Source organism: Oncorhynchus nerka, linkage group LG27, assembly GCF_034236695.1.
Source record: "Oncorhynchus nerka isolate Pitt River linkage group LG27, Oner_Uvic_2.0, whole genome shotgun sequence".
NCBI lineage: Eukaryota > Metazoa > Chordata > Actinopteri > Salmoniformes > Salmonidae > Oncorhynchus > Oncorhynchus nerka.
In genome coordinates, this window is record NC_088422.1 from 44,579,414 (window position 1) to 44,600,018 (window position 20,605).

The window sequence follows — 20,605 nt, forward strand, 5'->3', positions numbered from 1 at the left end:
TCAGGCAAGTTTTCACATTACGTTTTTTATGTGTCAGGAGGATTACAGAGGAGGCAACTTGAATTAACTCTGATTGTTTTTAATCAAATGTTTACATTACAAACGGTGACAATTATTTTTCATGCCAAGAGAGGTATCGAATCCTGGCAAATGGGTTCCGGAACGAAACAGTCCTACATTGAGAGGTGCGGATCCGGCTCAAATTAAGCACCGATTGCAACTACGTTCCACAATTTTATTTCCAATTGTCATTCGCTACCCCCTTTTATACACAGTACAGTCCAAAGTTGACTACATCACGGATTGGTCACACTGGGCAAAGACTGACATTTGGCTCCACCAATAACAGATTGTAAAATCGCGTTTTTGTCGTCTTCCTCTCCTTGTATTTATTTAGTCCGGAAGTGTTTTCTTTGGAGACCAAAACACCATAAAGAATATTTTACCTGAATTGTTGCCAATTTCACATTATTGTGCCCTGAAATTCTAACGCTATACTCGTCCGTGTGTTGCACGCGTGGATTATGAGAGCACCATTCGGAGGGGGGAGCACAGCGTGAACTGGTGAGCAGCAATACAATGTAGCTAGAAGCTAGCTATGCATCCTCAGCTAGTATCCGTGTTGCTAACTAGCTATCTATCTAAAACCCAGCTGATCTAGCCACTGTTTTACCACTAGCTACTATCCCGTAGTTTTACCATGTAGCCTATTGCTGGATATGTATTATTTAACAAGTTATTTTCATTTTCTATAAAGCAACAGTAATAGCTTGCTTGCTATTCTTCCATTTTAAACCCCAGGCTAAGTGTTTTACATGACAAGTCAGTTGTAAAGGCAGGCACTGTAATGATACACATTGTTGGAAAAAAGCATAGGAGTCCAGAACCTGCTTGCGCCATGTCAATGGTAATGCAAATAAACTCACAATGGATATAATTGAGTAAGGTATATCGCAATATATATACCGATGATTTAAGGCTGAGGGAAGGTAAAGTTTATTCTGATTAATTCGTTTACAAGTCTTCCGTGCTACGTTACAATTTAATCTCTGCTCTCGCAAAAGTTGTATTTACAATGTAGCCTCCTAGCTAGTGAAACCAATAGTTGCAGAAATCATCTTACTCACTCACTGTCTATTGGGCAGTATCATCACTGTACAAACACTAGCTAACTACCTTAAGAATAATCAAATGCGTTGTAGGAAACATTAAGTAGCTGCTTGCCTTAATACACAAACAGCGATATTCTAGAGACTTACACTGCCCACTATTGTCACTGTCTGTGCTTGACCAATAATAGCAGCTGCTAAATGCATATACAGGAAACACTGTTGTGAGTCGAGATGGACCTTACAGTAGCGTTCTATTTCGAGGAACTGACCACCAGCTGCTCCATTATATTTAGGCACAGATAGTATCATAGTTGTGTTTGACCATGACTTGTGATGAAAGACCACACACATATAGAATAGCAGGGGGAAAGATTGTGTTACTGTCACTTTTTGAAGTTCTTGAAATTCATGTAATGGCATATTTTCCTATTATGGTGATATAGTGCAGATGCTATGTTACAGTGTTGGCTTGAATGAGATCTAATGCAGGTCAGTGGAACAGTGGAATGTTTTGGAACTTGACTTGCTGTGATCATAGAGTGGCAGCTTGTCTAGTGCCTTAAGGCTGTCGATGGCTTTATTTAATTTGTAAGGCAAACTTTTTGGTTCAGCAGCCTTAGCAAGAGTTTTGGTAACACTTTCGTAACTGCTTTTATACCCATGTGGCACTGTACCCTAATTAGCTCACACTAGTAACAACATTTGTAGTAATATGTTGTTACATAGGCTAGTACTTTGTGCATTTTGATTAAGCTAATGGACACACTCTGTGTCCAATAAGTGTTTTAACATGATTGTTCAATGACTACTTCATCTCTGTACCCCACACATACAATTATCTGTAAGGTCCCTCAGTTGAGCAGTGAATTTCAAACACAAATTCAACCACAAAGACAAGGGAGATTTTACAGTGCCTCGCAAAGAAGGGCATCTATTGCTAGATGGGTAAAAATAAGACATTGAATATCACTTTGAGCATGGTGAAGTTATGAATTACTCTTTGGTTCGTTTATTAATACACCCAGTCACTACAAAGATACAGGCGTCCTTCGTAACTCATTTGCGGGAGAGGAAGGAAACCGCTCAGGAATTTCACCATGAGGTCAATGTTGATTTTAAAACAGTTATAGAGCTTAACGGCTGCGATAGGAGAAGACTGAGGATGGATCAACAACATTGTAGTTAGTCCACAATACTAACCTAGTGTGAAAAGAAGGAAGCCTGTACAGAATAAAAATATTAAAAAACATGCATCCTGTTTGCAATAAGGCACTAAAGTAATACTGCAAAATGTGGCAAAGCAATTGAACTTTTTGTCCTGAGTAAAAAGTTATGTTTGGGGCAAATACAACACATTACTGAGTACCACTCTCCATATTTTCAAACATAGTGGTGGCTGCATCATGTTATGGGTATGCTTGTAATCGTTAAAGACTGGGATTTTCAGGATAAAAACAGAAAGAGAATGGTGCTAAGCACATGCAAAATCCTAGAGGAAAACCTGGTTCAGTCTGCTTTCCACCAGACACCGGGTGATGAGTTCACCTTTCAGCAGGACAATAACCTAAAACTCCAGACCAAATATACACTGGAGTTGCTTACCAAGAATAAAGTGAATGTTCCTGAGTAGTCGAGTTACAGTTCTGACTTAAATCTACTTGAAAATATATGGAAAGACCTGAAAATGGTTGTCTAGCAATGATAAACAACTAATTTGACAGCTTGAAGAATTTTGAAAAGAAGAATGGACAGATATAGCACAATCCAGGTGTACAAAGCTCTTAAATGTACCCAGAAAGACTCACCGCTCTAATCGCTGCCAAAGGTGCTTTTACAAAGTATTAACTCATGCGTGTGAATACTTATGTAAATTAGATATATCTGTACTTCATTTTCAGTACATTTGCTAAAATTTCTAAAAACATGTTTTCACTTTGTCATTATGGGGTATTGTGTGTAGATGGGTGAGGAAAAAACAATCTATTTAATCCATTTTGAATTCAGGCTGTAACACAACAAAATGTAAGTCAAGGGGTGTGAATACTTTCTGAAGTTGTTATGTGTTGTTTTCTGCATTATTTGTTTTTTTAGCTCTTAATCAATGCAAGACATATCTGACATTTTAACTGTCATGGGCAATTCCAGAGACTCAGATTTTATAATTAATATCTATGCCAAACAAAAACCATTGATTTCATAGATGAACAAACCATACAGCTTTATGCACAATGAGTACTTTAAATCAAATACACTGACATTTTGATAAAAACACATTTACTGAAAGAACTGTGCAGGTTTGGTCAAATTAATCAGTAAAATATCCCTCAGTTTGTGACCACCTTTTCCAAAAACGCAGTTAAATATCTGTTATGAATTAAGATTCAAAGATTTCTGCAGAAAGAATGGGGTAACAGAATTTCATCATGGGTCCCTGATCTGTACTACACAGAAATGCATCATTATGGATATGAATGTCATTCTCTTCATGGTGATTTGTCCTAAATAGGTACACAAAGTTAGAAATATGCAATATCCTTTGCATATTTAGGTATTATTCTACACACTTGCTATTATTTTAATGGACTCCGCCACCAAACAAGAACAAATGTGGTTGGATCGGACTAAATCTGAACCAATCACAGACATCTATGTTTTACAAGTTTTGATATCAAAGTACAGCGCACTAGAGCTCAGTATAGTTCAGTACAGTACATTATAGTGTGCTCAAGCTCTACTGTGTACTGTACTTAACTCTACCCCACTCTATATTACTGTACAGCACAGGACTGTACTGAATTATAATGTACTTTTCTTAACTGTACTGTACTTTGTTGTCCAAAGTTGTGAAACCTAGACCTGACCAGACCAAATCTAAACCAATCATGGACGTCTAGATGTTTGGGCCAAATGAAGGCCGGTCCAGATATCTCTGCACGTTGAAAGACAAGACAAGGGCAGACTGACCAAATTTCAACTACTTTTCAACGTCCATGGACGTCCGGTGTCGGTCGGTGTTCGGTGGGTGAGGATGCCGGTTACAGTAAATGGAAAGACGGGCTCATGGGTAGGTGTCAATACGAGCTGGGAGAGGAGACGTTAATTGAAGAGAGAGAGAGAGAGAGGGGGACGGGTTGTCCAGACTTTTGAAGTTCTTGCTTTGACCACCAGATGACCAAAAGGTAAATAAAAGTTATAAACTGAACATAACATGACATTGGAAGGGAGGACAATACCAGAAGACCCTATGAGCTGAACATAACATTATGCCAGTGGAATGGAGGACAGTAGCAGGAGACCCTATGAGCTGAACATAACATTATTCCAGTGGAAGGGAGGACAGTATCAGGAGACCCTATGAGCTGAACATAACAGTATGTCGGTGGAAGGGAGGACAGTAGCAGGAGACCCTATGAGTTGAACATAACAGTATGCCAGTGGAAGGGAGGACAGTAGCAGGAGACCCTATGAGCTGAACATAACAGTATGCCAGTGGAAGGGAGGACAGTAGCAGGAGACCCTATGAGCTGAACATAACAGTATGCCAGTGGAAGGGAGGACAGTAGCAGGAGACCCTATGAGCTGAACATAACAGTATACCAGTGGAAGGGAGGACAGTACCAGGAGACCCTATGAGCTGAACATAACAGTATGCCAGTGGAAGGGAGGACAGTAAAGCAGGAGACTCTATGAGCTGAACATAACAGTATGCCAGTGGAAGGGAGGACAGTACCAGGAGACCCTATGAGCTGAACATAACAGTATGCCAGTGGAAGGGAGGACAGTAGCAGGAGACCCTATGAGCTGAACATAACAGTATACCAGTGGAAGGGAGGACAGTACCAGGAGACCCTATGAGCTGAACATAACAGTATGCCAGTGGAAGGGAGGACAGTAAGCAGGAGACCCTATGAGCTGAACATAACAGTATGTCGGTGGAAGGGAGGACAGTAACAGGAGACCCTATGAGCTGAACATAACAGTATGCCAGTGGAAGGGAGGACAGTACCAGGAGACCCTATGAGCTGAACATAACAGTATGTCGGTGGAAGGGAGGACAGTAGCAGGAGACACTATGAGCTGAACATAACAGTATGTCGGTGGAAGGGAGGACAGTAGCAGGAGACACTATGAGCTGAACATAACAGTATGCCAGTGGAAGGGAGGACAGTAACAGGGGACACTATGAGCTGAACATAACAGTATGCCAGTGGAAGGGAGGACAGTAACAGGAGACACTATGAGCTGAACATAACAGTATGCCAGTGGAAGGGAGGACAGTACCAGGAGACCCTATGAGCTGAACATAACAGTATGCCAGTGGAAGAGAGGACAGTACCAGGAGACACTATGAGCTGAACATAACAGTATGCCAGTGGAATGGAGGACAGTACCAGGAGACCCTATGAGCTGAACATAACAGTATGCCAGTGGAAGGGAGGACAGTACCAGGAGACCCTATGAGCTGAACATAACAGTATGTCAGTGGAAGGGAGGACAGTAGCAGGAGACCCTATGAGCTGAACATAACAGTATGCCAGTGGAAGGGAGGACAGTACCAGGAGACCCTATGAGCTGAACATAACAGTATGCCAGTGGAAGAGAGGACAGTACCAGGAGACACTATGAGCTGAACATAACAGTATGCCAGTGGAATGGAGGACAGTACCAGGAGACCCTATGAGCTGAACATAACAGTATGCCAGTGGAAGGGGGGACAGTAGCAGGTGACCCTATGAGCTGAACATAACAGTATACCAGTGGAAGGGAGGACAGTACCAGGAGACCCTATGAGCTGAACATAACAGTATGCCAGTGGAAGAGAGGACAGTAGCAGGAGACCCTATGAGCTGAACATAACAGTATGTCAGTGGAAGGGAGGACAGTAGCAGGAGACCCTATGAGCTGAACATAACAGTATGCCAGTGGAAGAGAGGACAGTAGCAGGTGACCCAACTGTGGTTTGTGACTACTATTATTTCCCATTGTAGCCAATGTTACTGATTTGGTAACAGAATTTCATGTTTGAATCACTTAATAATTAATAAACAAAATTAATATCAGTAAAAATATAACTAATTGATAGATCTACCAATACCTGTGCACTTTCATTATCCTCCCTCCTGATGAGGGAGAGAAATGTGAAAATATCTTAGATAAGTGGGTTTTTAGTAACGGAATTTCAAGACATAAGGTAATGTTTCTTAAACTTACAGAAGGCATAAAAAAATCTAAACTAAATATATATTATATTATTAGCTGGCAGGGGTCTTTACTTCAAAATGATTGTGTTTTGATGTATTTCCAATAACTTTAAAGACTTTTTCTGGTAGATATTTTTTAAGAACCACTTTCCATCTATTTGACAAGAAAACAAACTATTTGCTTAATTCCTCATTTCTAGGATGGAAAATGTTTGAAAAATGTCTATATGCCTTAATTTCTCGAACATAGACTCTTAGCTTTAATTTTTATTTGACATGCTCCTATGAACTTCACATTGGTGCTCATGGGTCCATTTACATGGAAATGACATGTGCAACTCTATTATTTTATGTCCTTCTTTCTTCCCTTACCCAGAGTCTCCGTGAGTCATCTATATGGGCCATCTTCTCTCGAAAAATGGTTACCGCCTGAACAAAAGGACACGCAAGCTGCACCACAGGAAGAAGAAGAAGAGGAACTGCTTCCTGCAGGGGCCCTGCATGCTCTGCTTCATCGTCCACGGCAACAGCGGGGGCCTCGACGACGACGACAGCGACCAATTGGACACCGGGGTCAACGGCGGAGGCAGAGGACGTTGTCACAGCAACGCAGGTGGTACCGGAATCGGAAGCACCTCAAAGCTCGCTGGGCGGTACGCTGCTCTCACTTCCCCTGAGGACTGTGCCAAGTTCCTGCTGTCGCCAAGGGAACTAGCCATCTGGGAGGGCCAAGGGAGGAGTCTACTGTCGGCCGTGCCGGCTAAGCTGATTCCACCGCCAGCGCTGTTCCGGAGTGCAGGGATTCCAGTGCCCATAGCTGTGGCTGTTTCTGTGCCTGGTAGTGCCAGTGACTACGCTGAGATGGTGAGAAACTAGAAAGGGTTTATTCCTAGTGCTGCTGAGTTAATTGTTTAATTCATGTCATTGATTGGCCAGAGTCTACTCACTTGATGTCCCAGGTTTGAATCAGTCCCTGATTTCAGAAGGGAAGGATGAAAATCAACAGACACTATCTGAACAGTTTGCTCCCGTACCGTACACTTCCTGGTATCTCTTCTGATGTCATCTCTGTCGAATCCCTTTCCATGTGGTTCTCTGTGATCTGTGTCTGATCCTTGTTTCTTTCCTCCAAGGTGTGTAAGAGGAAGTGTGCGGAGGTGCAGAGGTGCACACCCTGTAAGCAGCCGCGATGTGCCTTCCCTGTCCCTGAGGGAGGTGTGGAGGATGGAGGAGGAGGAGGAAGTGGGGATGCCTCCTCTAACTCCGGGACTGGCCACTGCCACCTCTGCCCCCTGCCCTCATCCTCTTCCTCCTCATCCTCGTCTGTCGAGGGCTGCTGTGGGATGGCTCTCCATGGTGATCCGCTGCCCCAGAGTTCTGACTCCTCCCCCTGCTGTCCGCATCACCATGACGACTGCCAGGGGAGAGGCAGTGACGTGATTGACACATCCAGCATCAACCGCCTCCCCTCCTCCATCCTGCTTAAGGTCAGAGGTCACCACTAGAGTGCAGTTCATTTGGGAGGCTTGATTGGATGCTTTCAAAGGCTTTTATTCTAACTGAAGCTAACTGAAATGGGCTGGATGTAGCCTGGGTACCGGTCTGTTTAGCTCCACTGCTTGTACTCTGTGTTATTGCCAAACAACAGGCTGGATACACAACCTGTTAATGTGTTTTCTGTTCCTCTCAGGTGTTCTCCCACCTGTCGGTGAAAGAGCGCTGTCTGTGTGCCTCGCTGGTCTGTAAGTACTGGAGGGACCTCTGCTTAGACTTCCAGTTCTGGAAGCAAATTGACCTCAGTGGCCTACAACAAGTGAGTACAACATTTGAGACATTTTATAGTAACATTTTAATTTAAAATATAAACGCAACATGCAACAATTTCAAAGATTTGACCCGAGTTACAGTTCATATAAGGAAATCAGTCAATTGAAATTCATTCATTAGGCCCTAATCTATGGATTTCACGTGACTGGGCAGGGGTGCAGCCATGAGTGGTCCTGGTAAGGCATTGGCCTACCCACTGTGGAGTCAAGCCCACAAAAGGGCTTTATTACAGACAGAATATGGAACATTTCTGGGATATTTTATTTAATCTCATGTAAAGTGTTGGTCCCATTTTTCATGTTGTGTGTATATATTTTCTGTATTGTTCATTGTTCACCCACACACCCCTCAGGTAAATGATGACCTCCTGGTGAAGATAGCGTCTCGGAGGCAGAATGTGACGGAGTTAAACATCTCTGACTGTCGTGGCGTGCAGGACCACGGTGTGTGTTCCCTGGCGGCCCACTGCCCGGGCCTTCAGAGGTACACAGCTTACCGCTGTAAACAGCTGAGTGACCTGTCCCTCAGCTCCCTGGCCTTACACTGTCCTCTGCTGGCCAAGGTCCATGTTGGAAACCAGGACAAACTGACAGACGACGCACTCAAAAAGGTGCTTCTTCTCTCTCTCTCTCTCTCTCTCTCTCTCTCTCTCTCTCTCTCTCTCTCTCCTTCATCTCCCCTCTCTCTCCATCTGTCCTCCCCTTTTCTCCCTCTACTTAATCCATCAATCTGATGCATTAACACTTTGTACAATGCATTTATAACATGGTTATCAGGCAGACAGAGTGCGTCGTCTATAACCCTTCTCTCCCCCTCTCTCTTGTGTCCCTAGTTAGGAGAACACAGTTCAGAGTTGAAGGACATCCACCTGGGCCAGTGCTACAGTATTACTGATGAGGGAATGGTGGCTCTGTCCAAGGGATGTCCCAAGCTGCAGAGAATCTACATGCAGGAGAACAAACTGGTGAGTACCCTACCCAGTTCTTAGGCTACAACACAATGTTCCCATTGACACCTGTTGGACTGCAAAACAAGGTAAGAGGGCCCGCCCTGTCTCTGTAGTGTTAGGGGAAACGCTGCCTACATGTTTGACTTTAAATCTAGGGAGGGGACAGGGAAGGGGGGGGGTGGATCACACACACACTGTCTGTCTGGGGCCCTGAAGGCTACTAGAGGACCGTTGAGTGGCGTCTCTGTGATGTGTAATGTGAAACAGCCTAGGTGGGTGATGTGTGTGTGTTGGATAGAGGGGTTGTGGTGTATTTTCTTGCTGTTGGCATCGAAGGATCGTGATCCATCTGTTTCAAATGAAAGGCAAATCCCAAATTCCAAGTCAAATCTGTTGAAAACATGCGAAGAGGCTTAGGCTGAAGGAGAGGACTGCATGCATTTTTGGTTGTGTAGGTTTGATTTCTCGAAGTATGCTTGTTGTGTGTCTGCTGGTGGTGCCGGGGTGTTTTGGGGACAGTCCCTGTTAGAGTGCAATGTGAGAATGGCCCAAGTCCTCCAACACAGGGGGGTCTGCACTTAAACAACAAAATAAATATGGATATTCTGCACCCCTTGGTTTGTGTGCCAGCTGGCAATACCAGCTATACTATTAATACTCCCTGGACACACACACACACACACACACACACACACATTGGCTGGGGTCCTTGAGCTAAATCTGGATTCCCAGATTTCCAGCTCATTCCCTCCTGATTCCAGGAATCTCCCAACCAGATATTCTGTAAAAACCTGAGAATTTGGGAAAAATTATCGGAACTTTGCATTTCTGGTTGTGGTGGAATCTTGTTCATTTTAGTTGGGTGCAGTGAGACAGCTCGTCGGCGGTTGAACACACATTTTGGCTTGTGTTCATGTTCTGCAGGGGATTTGGACATCCTGACAACTCGAATCTCTGGCTTTGAAAGCCTGTTGGATATTTGAAGTGTGTCCACTCCTTTCCTAAATTAGCTTATCAAAAAGCCTCAGTGACTAGAATGCTTGATGACTGTCTATTGTATGGTAATGGAATTACACTAAAACAGATTTTTTTCCCCCCCTTTAAAATGTATCCAAAACAAAAACCATTTGATTTCAAAGTTTAACAAACCATAGAACTTTATGTCCAACAGTGGAGGCTGCTGAAGGGAGGGTGGTTCATAGTAATGGCTGGAATGGAGTCACTGGAATGGTATCAACCAATGGAATCCACATGTTTGATGCCATTCCATTGACTCCGTTCCAGCCATTATGAGCCGTCCTCCCCTCAGCAGCCTCCACGGAAGCACAAGTACTACTTTTAACAATTTCCACTGAAAAGTTTACAGAAACGCATTCATAGGAAAAACTGTGCAGATTGAAAGTTTGGTAACTATGGTTAAACTAAGGGAGATTTTACCCAAATTCTATTACCGAACTTGGCATCACCACACTTTTTCCAGTACATTGTGTTTATTTTTTTTGTTGCTGTGTAAATTATTCACGGTAGTAATTGTGCATAGAGTTGTATGGTTTGTTGAACTTTTTGAAATCAATGGTTTTTGATTGGCATACATTTTAAAGTGCGAAATCGGAGTCTCAGCGTAATTCCACCACCGTGGAATTGCCCATAACCCACCCAGTTTGACATGTCACCCCCAGTGATGCACTTATTCCCCACTGTGATTGTTGAACGATCCCTGACAGTACCTTCCCTTCACCACTAGAGGTCAGTGGTACTTCACTATTGAGCGTGGCCAGCCAAGGTTGCCGTAGCTAGATAAAGTGTGCTCTTTTTAATAATAAAGCCACAGAGGCTGGCTAGAATCCTCTACATTTGTCACTTCCATGAAAGGCTTCTCTGGATTTGTATGCATTGAAATGTGCAAAGGAGTTCTGTTTCCAAGTGTATTGAATAGCATTATATCATAATCCGCCCTCTTTATTCTCGAGCCTAATGGCTTGGTCTTCTTTTCCTCAAAATGTTTCTCTCTCCTCTGAGTGATTATGGTCCTGATGAATTAGTCCACTTAAAGTTATTAACAATGGCTCAGTCTGTTAAAATGCCGTTCATCATCTGAATAGTTATGAAAATAGCGATTCTAGCGAGGTGAGCGATTCATTTAGGTGCTAATGATATTTCAACGCGGCAGTATCAGTTTCAGACAGTCATTTTTCAGACGTGAGATTGCGTGAAGTTTTTCTGGCTTCCTCTTCATATCATGCCGTCGGAAAAATGGGTGGTGAATATTTTTAGGAGTTGTTATGTCTAGCCGCTCTCATTGCTTTGGCCTGATATTGTCATTAAGTTTGCCTGGTATTAAGGACAGGAACACTTTCCACCCTCTCTCCTCTCCGTAGAGGATTCTCATTCTCTCACAGCGTTGCCTGCTAGAGTTTCTCTCTCCAACTGTTTTGAGGAATCAAATGCAATAGCTCGATAAGTAATTCCCTTTTCTAATTGGACATTTTGGACCAGATTAAAGAATTGATTTAATCTCTGTAAGAAGGGAAAGTGGGCAAAATTGTGATTTGTTTACAGTTGTCTTGTAGGCCTAAGGAGTAATCTCTATATCTCGGGATTCGAATTTGGCTGCTGGTTTTCATGTTTTCTCCTGTGTTTAGTTCGAAAACATAAATGAACTATTTTACATTTACAGACTTTTAGTGTGAGACTGAGGATAAAGATATTTTGACTAAGTCATATGTGCCCTACGGAATCTAGCTTATGAAGTGTTTTTAATGAGTGGATTTAGTTGACTGCGTAAAAACAAGTCTTGTTTCCTAGTGGAATATTTCTTATCTGCTTGGTGTAGCAGTGTAGGCCTCTCTCTATGAGAATAGGACATGTTCGGGTTCTCTTTATCCTTCTCCCTTTCTCTCACCTCATTTTTCACCGGACAAATTCATCTTCCTCTGAGGTCATAGTTTAGAAAGCATTGTCAGTTCTTCTCTCTCTTATCCCTAGTCTTCTGCCCTCTCTCTTCTCTCTCTCTCTCTCTCTCTCACTCTCTCTCTCTCTCACTCTCTCTCTCTCACTCTCTCTCTCTCTCTGTCTGTCCGTCTGCGGGAGATGCGTGTACAGTTCCCTCTGTCCTGTGGGGTTAGGAGGCCAGGAACCGGCAGGTCTACTCTGACATCTGAAACCTTTACGAAACATCTTTTATCACAAACGGCCCCCAATTCACTCACTGACAGGTCCTCTCTCTTTCTCTTTCTCTCGCTCGCATGCCTCATCTTTCCCACTGCCTCCCTTTCTCCTTCTCTTTTTCTGCCCCCCTTCCCCTAATGTAATGTAACAGGATCTTGTCCCTTTCAATCAGTGAGGAATGGAGATGATCCCTCGACTCTGGTGCTCTGTCCTTTTTCCTTTCCTATCCTCCTCGCCTCCTTTCTGGCCTTCTTCTAATTTAATAATTAAAAAAGATGGTGTACTTTTCTGTGCTCTCTCTCTCTCTCTCTCTCTCTCGCTCTTGCTCGACTTATGGTGGTTTCTCTCTTCTTTGGCTCAGGGCTTCCTGCTCTCATCAACGTACAGTATCTAGTCTGGAAGTCTTTAACAGTTTAGAAGAAGAAAAAGTGAATCATTTCGCAAAGGGAGTCTGTCACACTAAGCTGATGAAGTAGACAATTCTCTTTCTAGCTAGGCTATTTAAAAAATGAAAAATAAGAAACTATATTGGGTGTTGTAAGGAGGACTATTCTTCCGTGTGTAGAAGTCGAGGAATAATGACTTCTATGGCCTGTGTGACTGGCTAGAGTCACTGCTCTCACCTTCCGTTTCCCTGTCAGATCTCAGCTAGTTAGCCTGGGCTGGCTGTGGGTGTTGGTCAGTGGAGTCTGTACAGACGCAGAGAATTACTATTTTTGGGCTCCGGTGATTTCTCAGGTGAAGCTCTGATGGTTGGGTCTTTATCTTTTTTTAAATATATTTTTTTGCTCTCTATTTCTCTCTTGCTCTCTTTCCCCCACCCACTCTCTCTCTTTTTCTCTCCCCATCTCCCTGACAGCTCTCTGTGTCCACACAGTACTTAGGTGAACTGGCTGATTTGAACTGCTGAATGTTTCTCTCTGCTTAGGCTGCTGTGTGGGAGGAGGAATAAGAGAGAACTTTCCAGAAGAAGTTTTCTCAGACTAGAAAAGTGGTTTATTTTTTCAATTTTTTAATGGGATCACCTCACCTGTGTAAGTAAAGAATAAAATGGAGTGTGTTCATACTCTATTTATCTTGTCCATATATACCGAATCTCTGCCGTTGTAAGGCATTGTTTCAGTCTGTTTTCAGACATGTTTTTTTTTAGCCCTTGTTGTTTTGCCTTTCATATTCTGTTTTCTCTCTGTCTGCCTCAGAGGACAAAGACTTATATAATACCAAACTCCTCCTCTTGTCATATGAATGTGTCCTCGGCTAGGAGAGAGACGTCCCCGGAAGTTGAGCTGAGAGTTTTGTCAATACAGACAAAGTATTGTGCAGGCTTATCAGCTCAACGGATCACACTCCATTCTTCTACATGAATAATTATATTCCATTAGTTCCTTACAATTGCACAGGAGTATCGCAATTTTAGAAACGTTTAGACACATTTTTTTTTGTTATCCCTATTCCTTTGCTTCTCCTTCCTCTCCTTTCCTGGGGGAATAAAAGGTTTTTGCCAAACAAAAATCACTGATTTTGCAAAGTTGAACAAACCATCCAACTCTATGCACAATGACTACTTTGAACAATTTCCCACGAAAATGTGACAAAAACACGTTTACTCAAAAGAAAATTCAGATGTAGTTTGGAAACAAAATGAGGGTAAAATCTCCCTCATTTTATGTGACCACGTTTTTCAAAAACTCTTTTATATATATATATATATATATATACTCCGAATTAAGATTCAAAGATACAGTGGGGCAAAAAAGTATTTAATCAGCCACCAATTGTGCAAGTTCTCCCACTTAAAAAGATGAGAGAACTGTAATTTTCATCATAGGTACACTTCAACTATGACAGACAAAATGAGGGAGAAACAAATCCAGAAAATCACATTGTAGGATTTTCAATGAATTTATTTGCAAATTATGGTGTAAAATAAGTATTTGGTCAATAACAAAAGTTTATCTCAATACTTTGTTATATACCCTTTGTTGGCAATGACAGAGGTCAAATGTTTTCTGTAAGTCTTCACAAGGTTTTCACACACTGTTGCTGGTATTTTGGCCCATTCCTCCATGCAGATCTCTTCTAGAGCAGTGATGTTTTGGGGCTGTTGCTGGGCAACACAGACTTTCAACTCCCTCCAAAGATTTTCTATGGGGTTGAGATCTGGAGACTGGCTAGGCCACTCCAGGACCTTGAAATGCTTCTTACGAAGCCACTCCTTCGTTGCCCGGGCGGTGTGTTTGGGATCATTGTCATTCTGAAAGACCCAGCCACGTTTCATCTTCAATGCCCTTGCTGATGGAAGGAGGGTTTCACTCAAAATCTCATGATACATGGCCCCATTCATTCTTTCCTTTACACGGATCAGTCGTCCTGGTCCCTTTGTAGAAAAACAGCCCCAAAGCATGATGTTTCCACCCCCATGCTTCACAGTAGGTATGGTGTTGTTTGGATGCAACTCAGCATTCTTTGTCCTCCAAAAACGACGAGTTAAGTTTGTACTAAAAAGTTATATTTTGGTTTTATCTGACCATATGACATTCTCCCAATCTTATTCTGGATCATCCAAATGCTCTCTAGCAAACTTTAGATGGGCCTGGGCATGTACTGGCTTAAGCAGGGGGACACGTCTGGCACTGCAGGATTTGAGTCCCTGGCGGCGTAGTGTGTTACTGATGGTAGGCTTTGTTACTTTGGTCCCAGCTCTCTGCAGGTCATTCACTAAGTAACCCTGTGTGGTTCTGGGATTTTTGCTCACCGTTGTTGTGATCATTTTGACCCCACGGGGTGAGATCTTGCGTGGAGCCCCAGATCGAGGGAGATTATCAGTTGTCTTGTATGTCTTCCATTTACTTATAATTGCTCCCACAGTTGATTTCTTCAAACCAAGCTGCTTACCTATTGCAGAGTCAGTCTTCCCAGCCTGGTGCAGGTCTACAAATTTGTTTCTGGTGTCCTTTGACAGCTCTTTGGTCTCGGCCATAGTGGAGTTTGGAGTGTAACTGTTTGAGGTTGTGGACAGGTGTCTTTTATACTGATAACAAGTTCAAACAGGTGCCATTAATACAGGCAACGACTGGAGGACAGAGGAGCCTCTTAAAGAAGAAGTTACAGTCTGTGAGAGCCAGAAATCTTGCTTGTTTGTAGGTGACCAAATACTTATTTTCCACCATAATTTGCAAATAAATTCATAAAAAATCCTACAATGTGATTTTCTGGATTTTTTTTCTCATTTTGTCTGTCATAGTTGAAGTGTACCTATGATGACAATTACAGGCCTCTCTCATCTTTTTTAAGTGGGAGAACTTGCACAATTGGTGGCTGACTAAATACTTTTTTGCCCCACTGTATATATACTCCGAATTAAGATTAAACGATATCTACGGAAAGAATGGGGTGTCAGTTATGATATGACACCTTGAGTTTGAAAACATCTCATTTGGTTATTGAACTGCAGTAGAGTGATTCCTCACAAAACTATACCAATTTTTGTTGTTGTGATTTTCAAACGTAATCCTTAGAATAGTCATTTGGAGGAAGGATTGTTGACATATATTTGATATTTGTATGTAAAAGTAATATCATGAAATGTGCCAAATAAAAAAATAAAAAATATATATTTTCTAAATGCTTGTGTATTTTATTATATTCATATATTTATGTCGAAAAATAGATGGAAACATATAACTCATATTACACAGCAAACGGTAAAGCTTCATACGACACCAATATTTGCTTTGTAGCACCTACAGATGAACCGTTATGGAGTCTGGAAGGGGGCCTGGGTGAGGCCAAAATGGCGCAAATATGCCAACTTTAATTATTTCAAAAATTATGTTTTTAGATACAAATGTCAACAATTCTACCTCCAAAGGACTAGTCATCTATGGATTGCATTTAGTAAAAATCCCCAAAATCGTGGCTTTTTTTGTTGTCTGGGTATCATGAGGAATCACTTAGTAAATGATGTGGATTAACACCCGGTAACAGGATAATAGTAACAGAATGACATCACGGGTCCCTGATCTGTACAATACAGAAATTCATATCTATTAACGTCATTCTGTTCATGGTGATCCATAATGAATAACTACATGCAAAGGTAGAAAAATGTCATCTCATAAATGTCTTTCACAAGATTGGACAGTAGAGTACTGTGCTGTAGAGTTTATTACAGTACAGTAGAGTACACTAGAGTGGAGTACAGTATAATTGACTGTATTGTGCTTTCCAAACTTGTGAAACAGACGTCTATGATTGGCTTAGATTTGGACTGACCAAATTTCCACTACTTTTCGACGTCCGTGGACTTCCGGTGTCGGTCGGTCTTCAATGAACGAGAGGGCTGGTTACAGTCAATGGAAAGAGAGAGGGGCTTATGGGTAGGTGTTATTTCCGGGAGAGGTGACATTAACTGCACAGAGAGGAGAGCGGGAGGGGTTGTCCAGACTTTAAAACCCCCCAAAATATACCACACAATAGAAATAGAAAGAAAACAGTTATGAGCTGAACATAACAGTATGCCAGTGGAAGGGAGGACAGTAGCAGGAGACCCTATGAGCTGAACATAACAGTATGCCAGTGGAAGGGAGGACAGTAGCAGGAGACCCTATGAGCTGAACATAACAGTATGCCAGTGGAAGGGAGGACAGTAACAGGAGACACTATGAGCTGAACATAACAGTATGCCAGTGGAAGGGAGGACAGTAACAGGAGACACTATGAGCTGAACATAACAGTATGCCAGTTGAAGGGAGGACAGTAACAGGAGACACTATGAGCTGAACATAACAGTATGCCAGTGGAAGGGAGGACAGTACCAGGAGACCCTATGAGCTGAACATAACAGTATGCCAGTGGAAGGGAGGACAGTAACAGGAGACACTATGAGCTGAACATAACAGTATGCCAGTGGAAGGGAGGACAGTATCAGGAGACCCTATGAGCTGAACATAACAGTATGCCAGTGGAAGAGAGGACAGTAACAGGAGACCCTATGAGCTGAACATAACAGTATGTCGGTGGAAGGGAGGACAGTACCAGGAGACCCTATGAGCTGAACATAACAGTATGCCAGTGGAAGGGAGGACAGTAGCAGGAGACCCTATGAGCTGAACATAACAGTATGCCAGTGGAAGGGAGGACAGTAGCAGGAGACCCTATGAGCTGAACATAACAGTATGCCAGTGGAAGGGAGGACAGTAACAGGAGACACTATGAGCTGAACATAACAGTATGCCAGTGGAAGGGAGGACAGTAACAGGAGACACTATGAGCTGAACATAACAGTATGCCAGTGGAAGGGAGGACAGTAACAGGAGACACTATGAGCTGAACATAACAGTATGCCAGTTGAAGGGAGGACAGTAACAGGAGACACTATGAGCTGAACATAACAGTATGCCAGTGGAAGGGAGGACAGTAACAGGAGACACTATGAGCTGAACATAACAGTATGCCAGTTGAAGGGAGGACAGTAGCAGGAGACCCTATGAGCTGAACATAACAGTATGCCAGTGGAAGGGAGGACAGTACCAGGAGACCCTATGAGCTGAACATAACAGTATGCCAGTGGAAGGGAGGACAGTAACAGGAGACACTATGAGCTGAACATAACAGTATGCCAGTGGAAGGGAGGACAGTATCAGGAGACCCTATGAGCTGAACATAACAGTATGCCAGTGGAAGAGAGGACAGTAACAGGAGACCCTATGAGCTGAACATAACAGTATGTCGGTGGAAGGGAGGACAGTACCAGGAGACCCTATGAGCTGAACATAACAGTATGCCAGTGGAAGGGAGGACAGTAGCAGGAGACCCTATGAGCTGAACATAACAGTATGCCAGTGGAAGGGAGGACAGTAACAGGAGACCCTATGAGCTGAACATAACAGTATGCCAGTGGAAGGGAGGACAGTAACAGGAGACACTATGAGCTGAACATAACAGTATGCCAGTGGAAGGCCAGTGGAAGGGAGACAGTAACAGGAGACACTATGAGCTGAACATAACAGCTGAAAGGGAGGACATAACAGTATGCCAGTGGAAGGGAGGACAGTAACAGGAGACACTATGAGCTGAACATAACAGTATGCCAGTTGGAAGGGAGGACAGTAACAGGAGACACTATGAGCTGAACATAACAGTATGCCAGTGGAAGGGAGGACAGTAACAGGAGACACTATGAGCTGAACATAACAGTATGCCAGTTGAAGGGAGGACAGTAACAGGAGACACTATGAGCTGAACATAACAGTATGCCAGTGGAAGGGAGGACAGTAACAGGAGACACTATGAGCTGAACATAACAGTATGCCAGTTGAAGGGAGGACAGTAACAGGAGACACTATGAGCTGAACATAACAGTATGCCAGTGGAAGGGAGGACAGTAACAGGAGACACTATGAGCTGAACATAACAGTATGCCAGTGGAAGGGAGGACAGTAAGCAGGAGACCCTATGAGCTGAACATAACAGTATGCCAGTGGAAGGGAGGACAGTACCAGGAGACCCTATGAGCTGAACATAACAGTATGCCAGTGGAAGGGAGGACAGTAACAGGAGACACTATGAGCTGAACATAACAGTATGCCAGTGGAAGGGAGGACAGTATCAGGAGACCCTATGAGCTGAACATAACAGTATGCCAGTGGAAGAGAGGACAGTAACAGGAGACCCTATGAGCTGAACATAACAGTATGTCGGTGGAAGGGAGGACAGTACCAGGAGACCCTATGAGCTGAACATAACAGTATGCCAGTGGAAGAGAGGACAGTAACAGGAGACCCTATGAGCTGAACATAACAGTATGCCAGTAGAAGGGAGGACAGTAACAGGAGACCCTATGAGCTGAACATAACAGTATGCCAGTGGAAGAGAGGACAGTAACAGGAGACCCTATGAGCTGAACATAACAGTATGTCGGTGGAAGGGAGGACAGTACCAGGAGACCCTATGAGCTGAACATAACAGTATGCCAGTGGAAGGGAGGACAGTAACAGGAGACCCTATGAGCTGAACATAACAGTATGCCAGTGGAAGGGAGGACAGTAGCAGGAGACCCTATGAGCTGAACATAACAGTATACCAGTGGAAGGGAGGACAGAAGCATGTGACCCAACTGTGGTTTGTGAATTCTATGAATTTCCAATGTAACCAATTCAGTTGCAGTCATTCTGTTACTGATTTTTCTTTTTTTCTTTTTTTGAAGGGGGGGGTGGTAACAGAATGACAGGTTTTAATCACTTAATAAATCATAAATCAAATGATCATTAAACACTATAGTTATCATTCTAACTAATTATTACGTCTACCTTTATGCATCTTACTGCTTCTGTGAACTTTCATTATCCTCCCCCCTCACGAGGGAGAGAAATTAGCAAATATCTTAAAGTTATGTGGGTTTTAATAGCAGAATTATGACACTAGGCAATATTTAACTTACAGAAGGCAAATATCTTCTGCAAAACTCAATAGAAATGATGATATCATATAGTTGAAGGGGTCTTCTACATTATTGTGGTTTGATGTGTTTCTCATACCTTTTTTAAGACCTTTTTCTGCTCAATGTTTTCCAAGACCCCCTTTTCCATCTACTTGACCAGAAATCAAGGCTTTGCTTATTCTTTGCTTATTTTTTTAGGATGGAATATGGTCAAACATTTGATGTACTGTATATACCTTATTTGATCAAAAATGTAGAACTCTTAGCTTTCATTTCACATCAAATGTGATGTGCTCCTATGAACTTGAACTTCACATCTTAGTGCTCATGGGGCTTTTACCATGAAAATTCCCCATAGGAACTGTCTGTCTTGGACTCGCTCCTGGGAACATGTGTCTGTCTGTTATTTATATATATACACACACACACACACACACACACGGTTTTGATTAACCAGTTTTAATTAGCTTAAATGTGTGTATGTGTAATTGGAATTGGAGATGACCTGCAATAGATTACCATGTGCCCTCAATTTAGCTCTAATTACTTGCATATATCCCTTTTTCCCTTCATATTTCCTCTCCTTTTTCCCTGAAATCTGTCCATCTTGGCTAATCCTCGTCGCCTGGGAGACGGTGGCGTGTGACGGCTGTGTTTGTGTGAACAGAACTCCGAACAGGGACCACGGAACACTCAGGGTGACGTGGTGTCACTACGACTGGCGTCCGTTTAGCCATTGGTCAGTCACATACACCTCATATCCCTCCCTGATAGGTTGACAGCTTGTGAACATTACAGTGTAATTAAAGCCAGGGAAGTGTTTTTAGAGGTCACAATGGTTCAATAACAGTCCCAGTGCAGGATGATTAGTCAGTGATCTGTGTATTTATGCTACATCAGACTTAAC

At 42.8% G+C, this 20,605-nt stretch overlaps 1 protein-coding gene across 4 annotated transcripts in view; it reads left to right on the forward strand.

Annotated features, from left to right (window-relative positions):
- The first annotated feature begins 362 nt into the window (after positions 1–362).
- fbxl17 (F-box and leucine-rich repeat protein 17) overlaps positions 363–20,605 on the forward strand; it is a 314,946-nt gene continuing 294,703 nt past the window's right edge. For 2 of the 4 annotated variants that reach the window (XR_003860846.2, XM_029638370.2), the window contains exons 1-6: positions 364–564; positions 6,690–7,177; positions 7,447–7,800; positions 8,004–8,126; positions 8,493–8,750; positions 8,973–9,104. Coding sequence is in view for 3 of the 4 variants with exons in the window: in XM_029638370.2 (XP_029494230.1) it covers positions 6,710–7,177; positions 7,447–7,800; positions 8,004–8,126; positions 8,493–8,750; positions 8,973–9,104 (1,335 nt within the window). In the remaining variant the exon portion in view is untranslated. Of the gene's footprint in view, positions 565–3,953; positions 4,177–6,689; positions 7,178–7,446; positions 7,801–8,003; positions 8,127–8,492; positions 8,751–8,972; positions 9,105–20,605 lie in introns of all 4 variants that reach the window. The other 2 variants (XM_029638371.2, XM_065011703.1) reach the window with 2 other exon arrangements.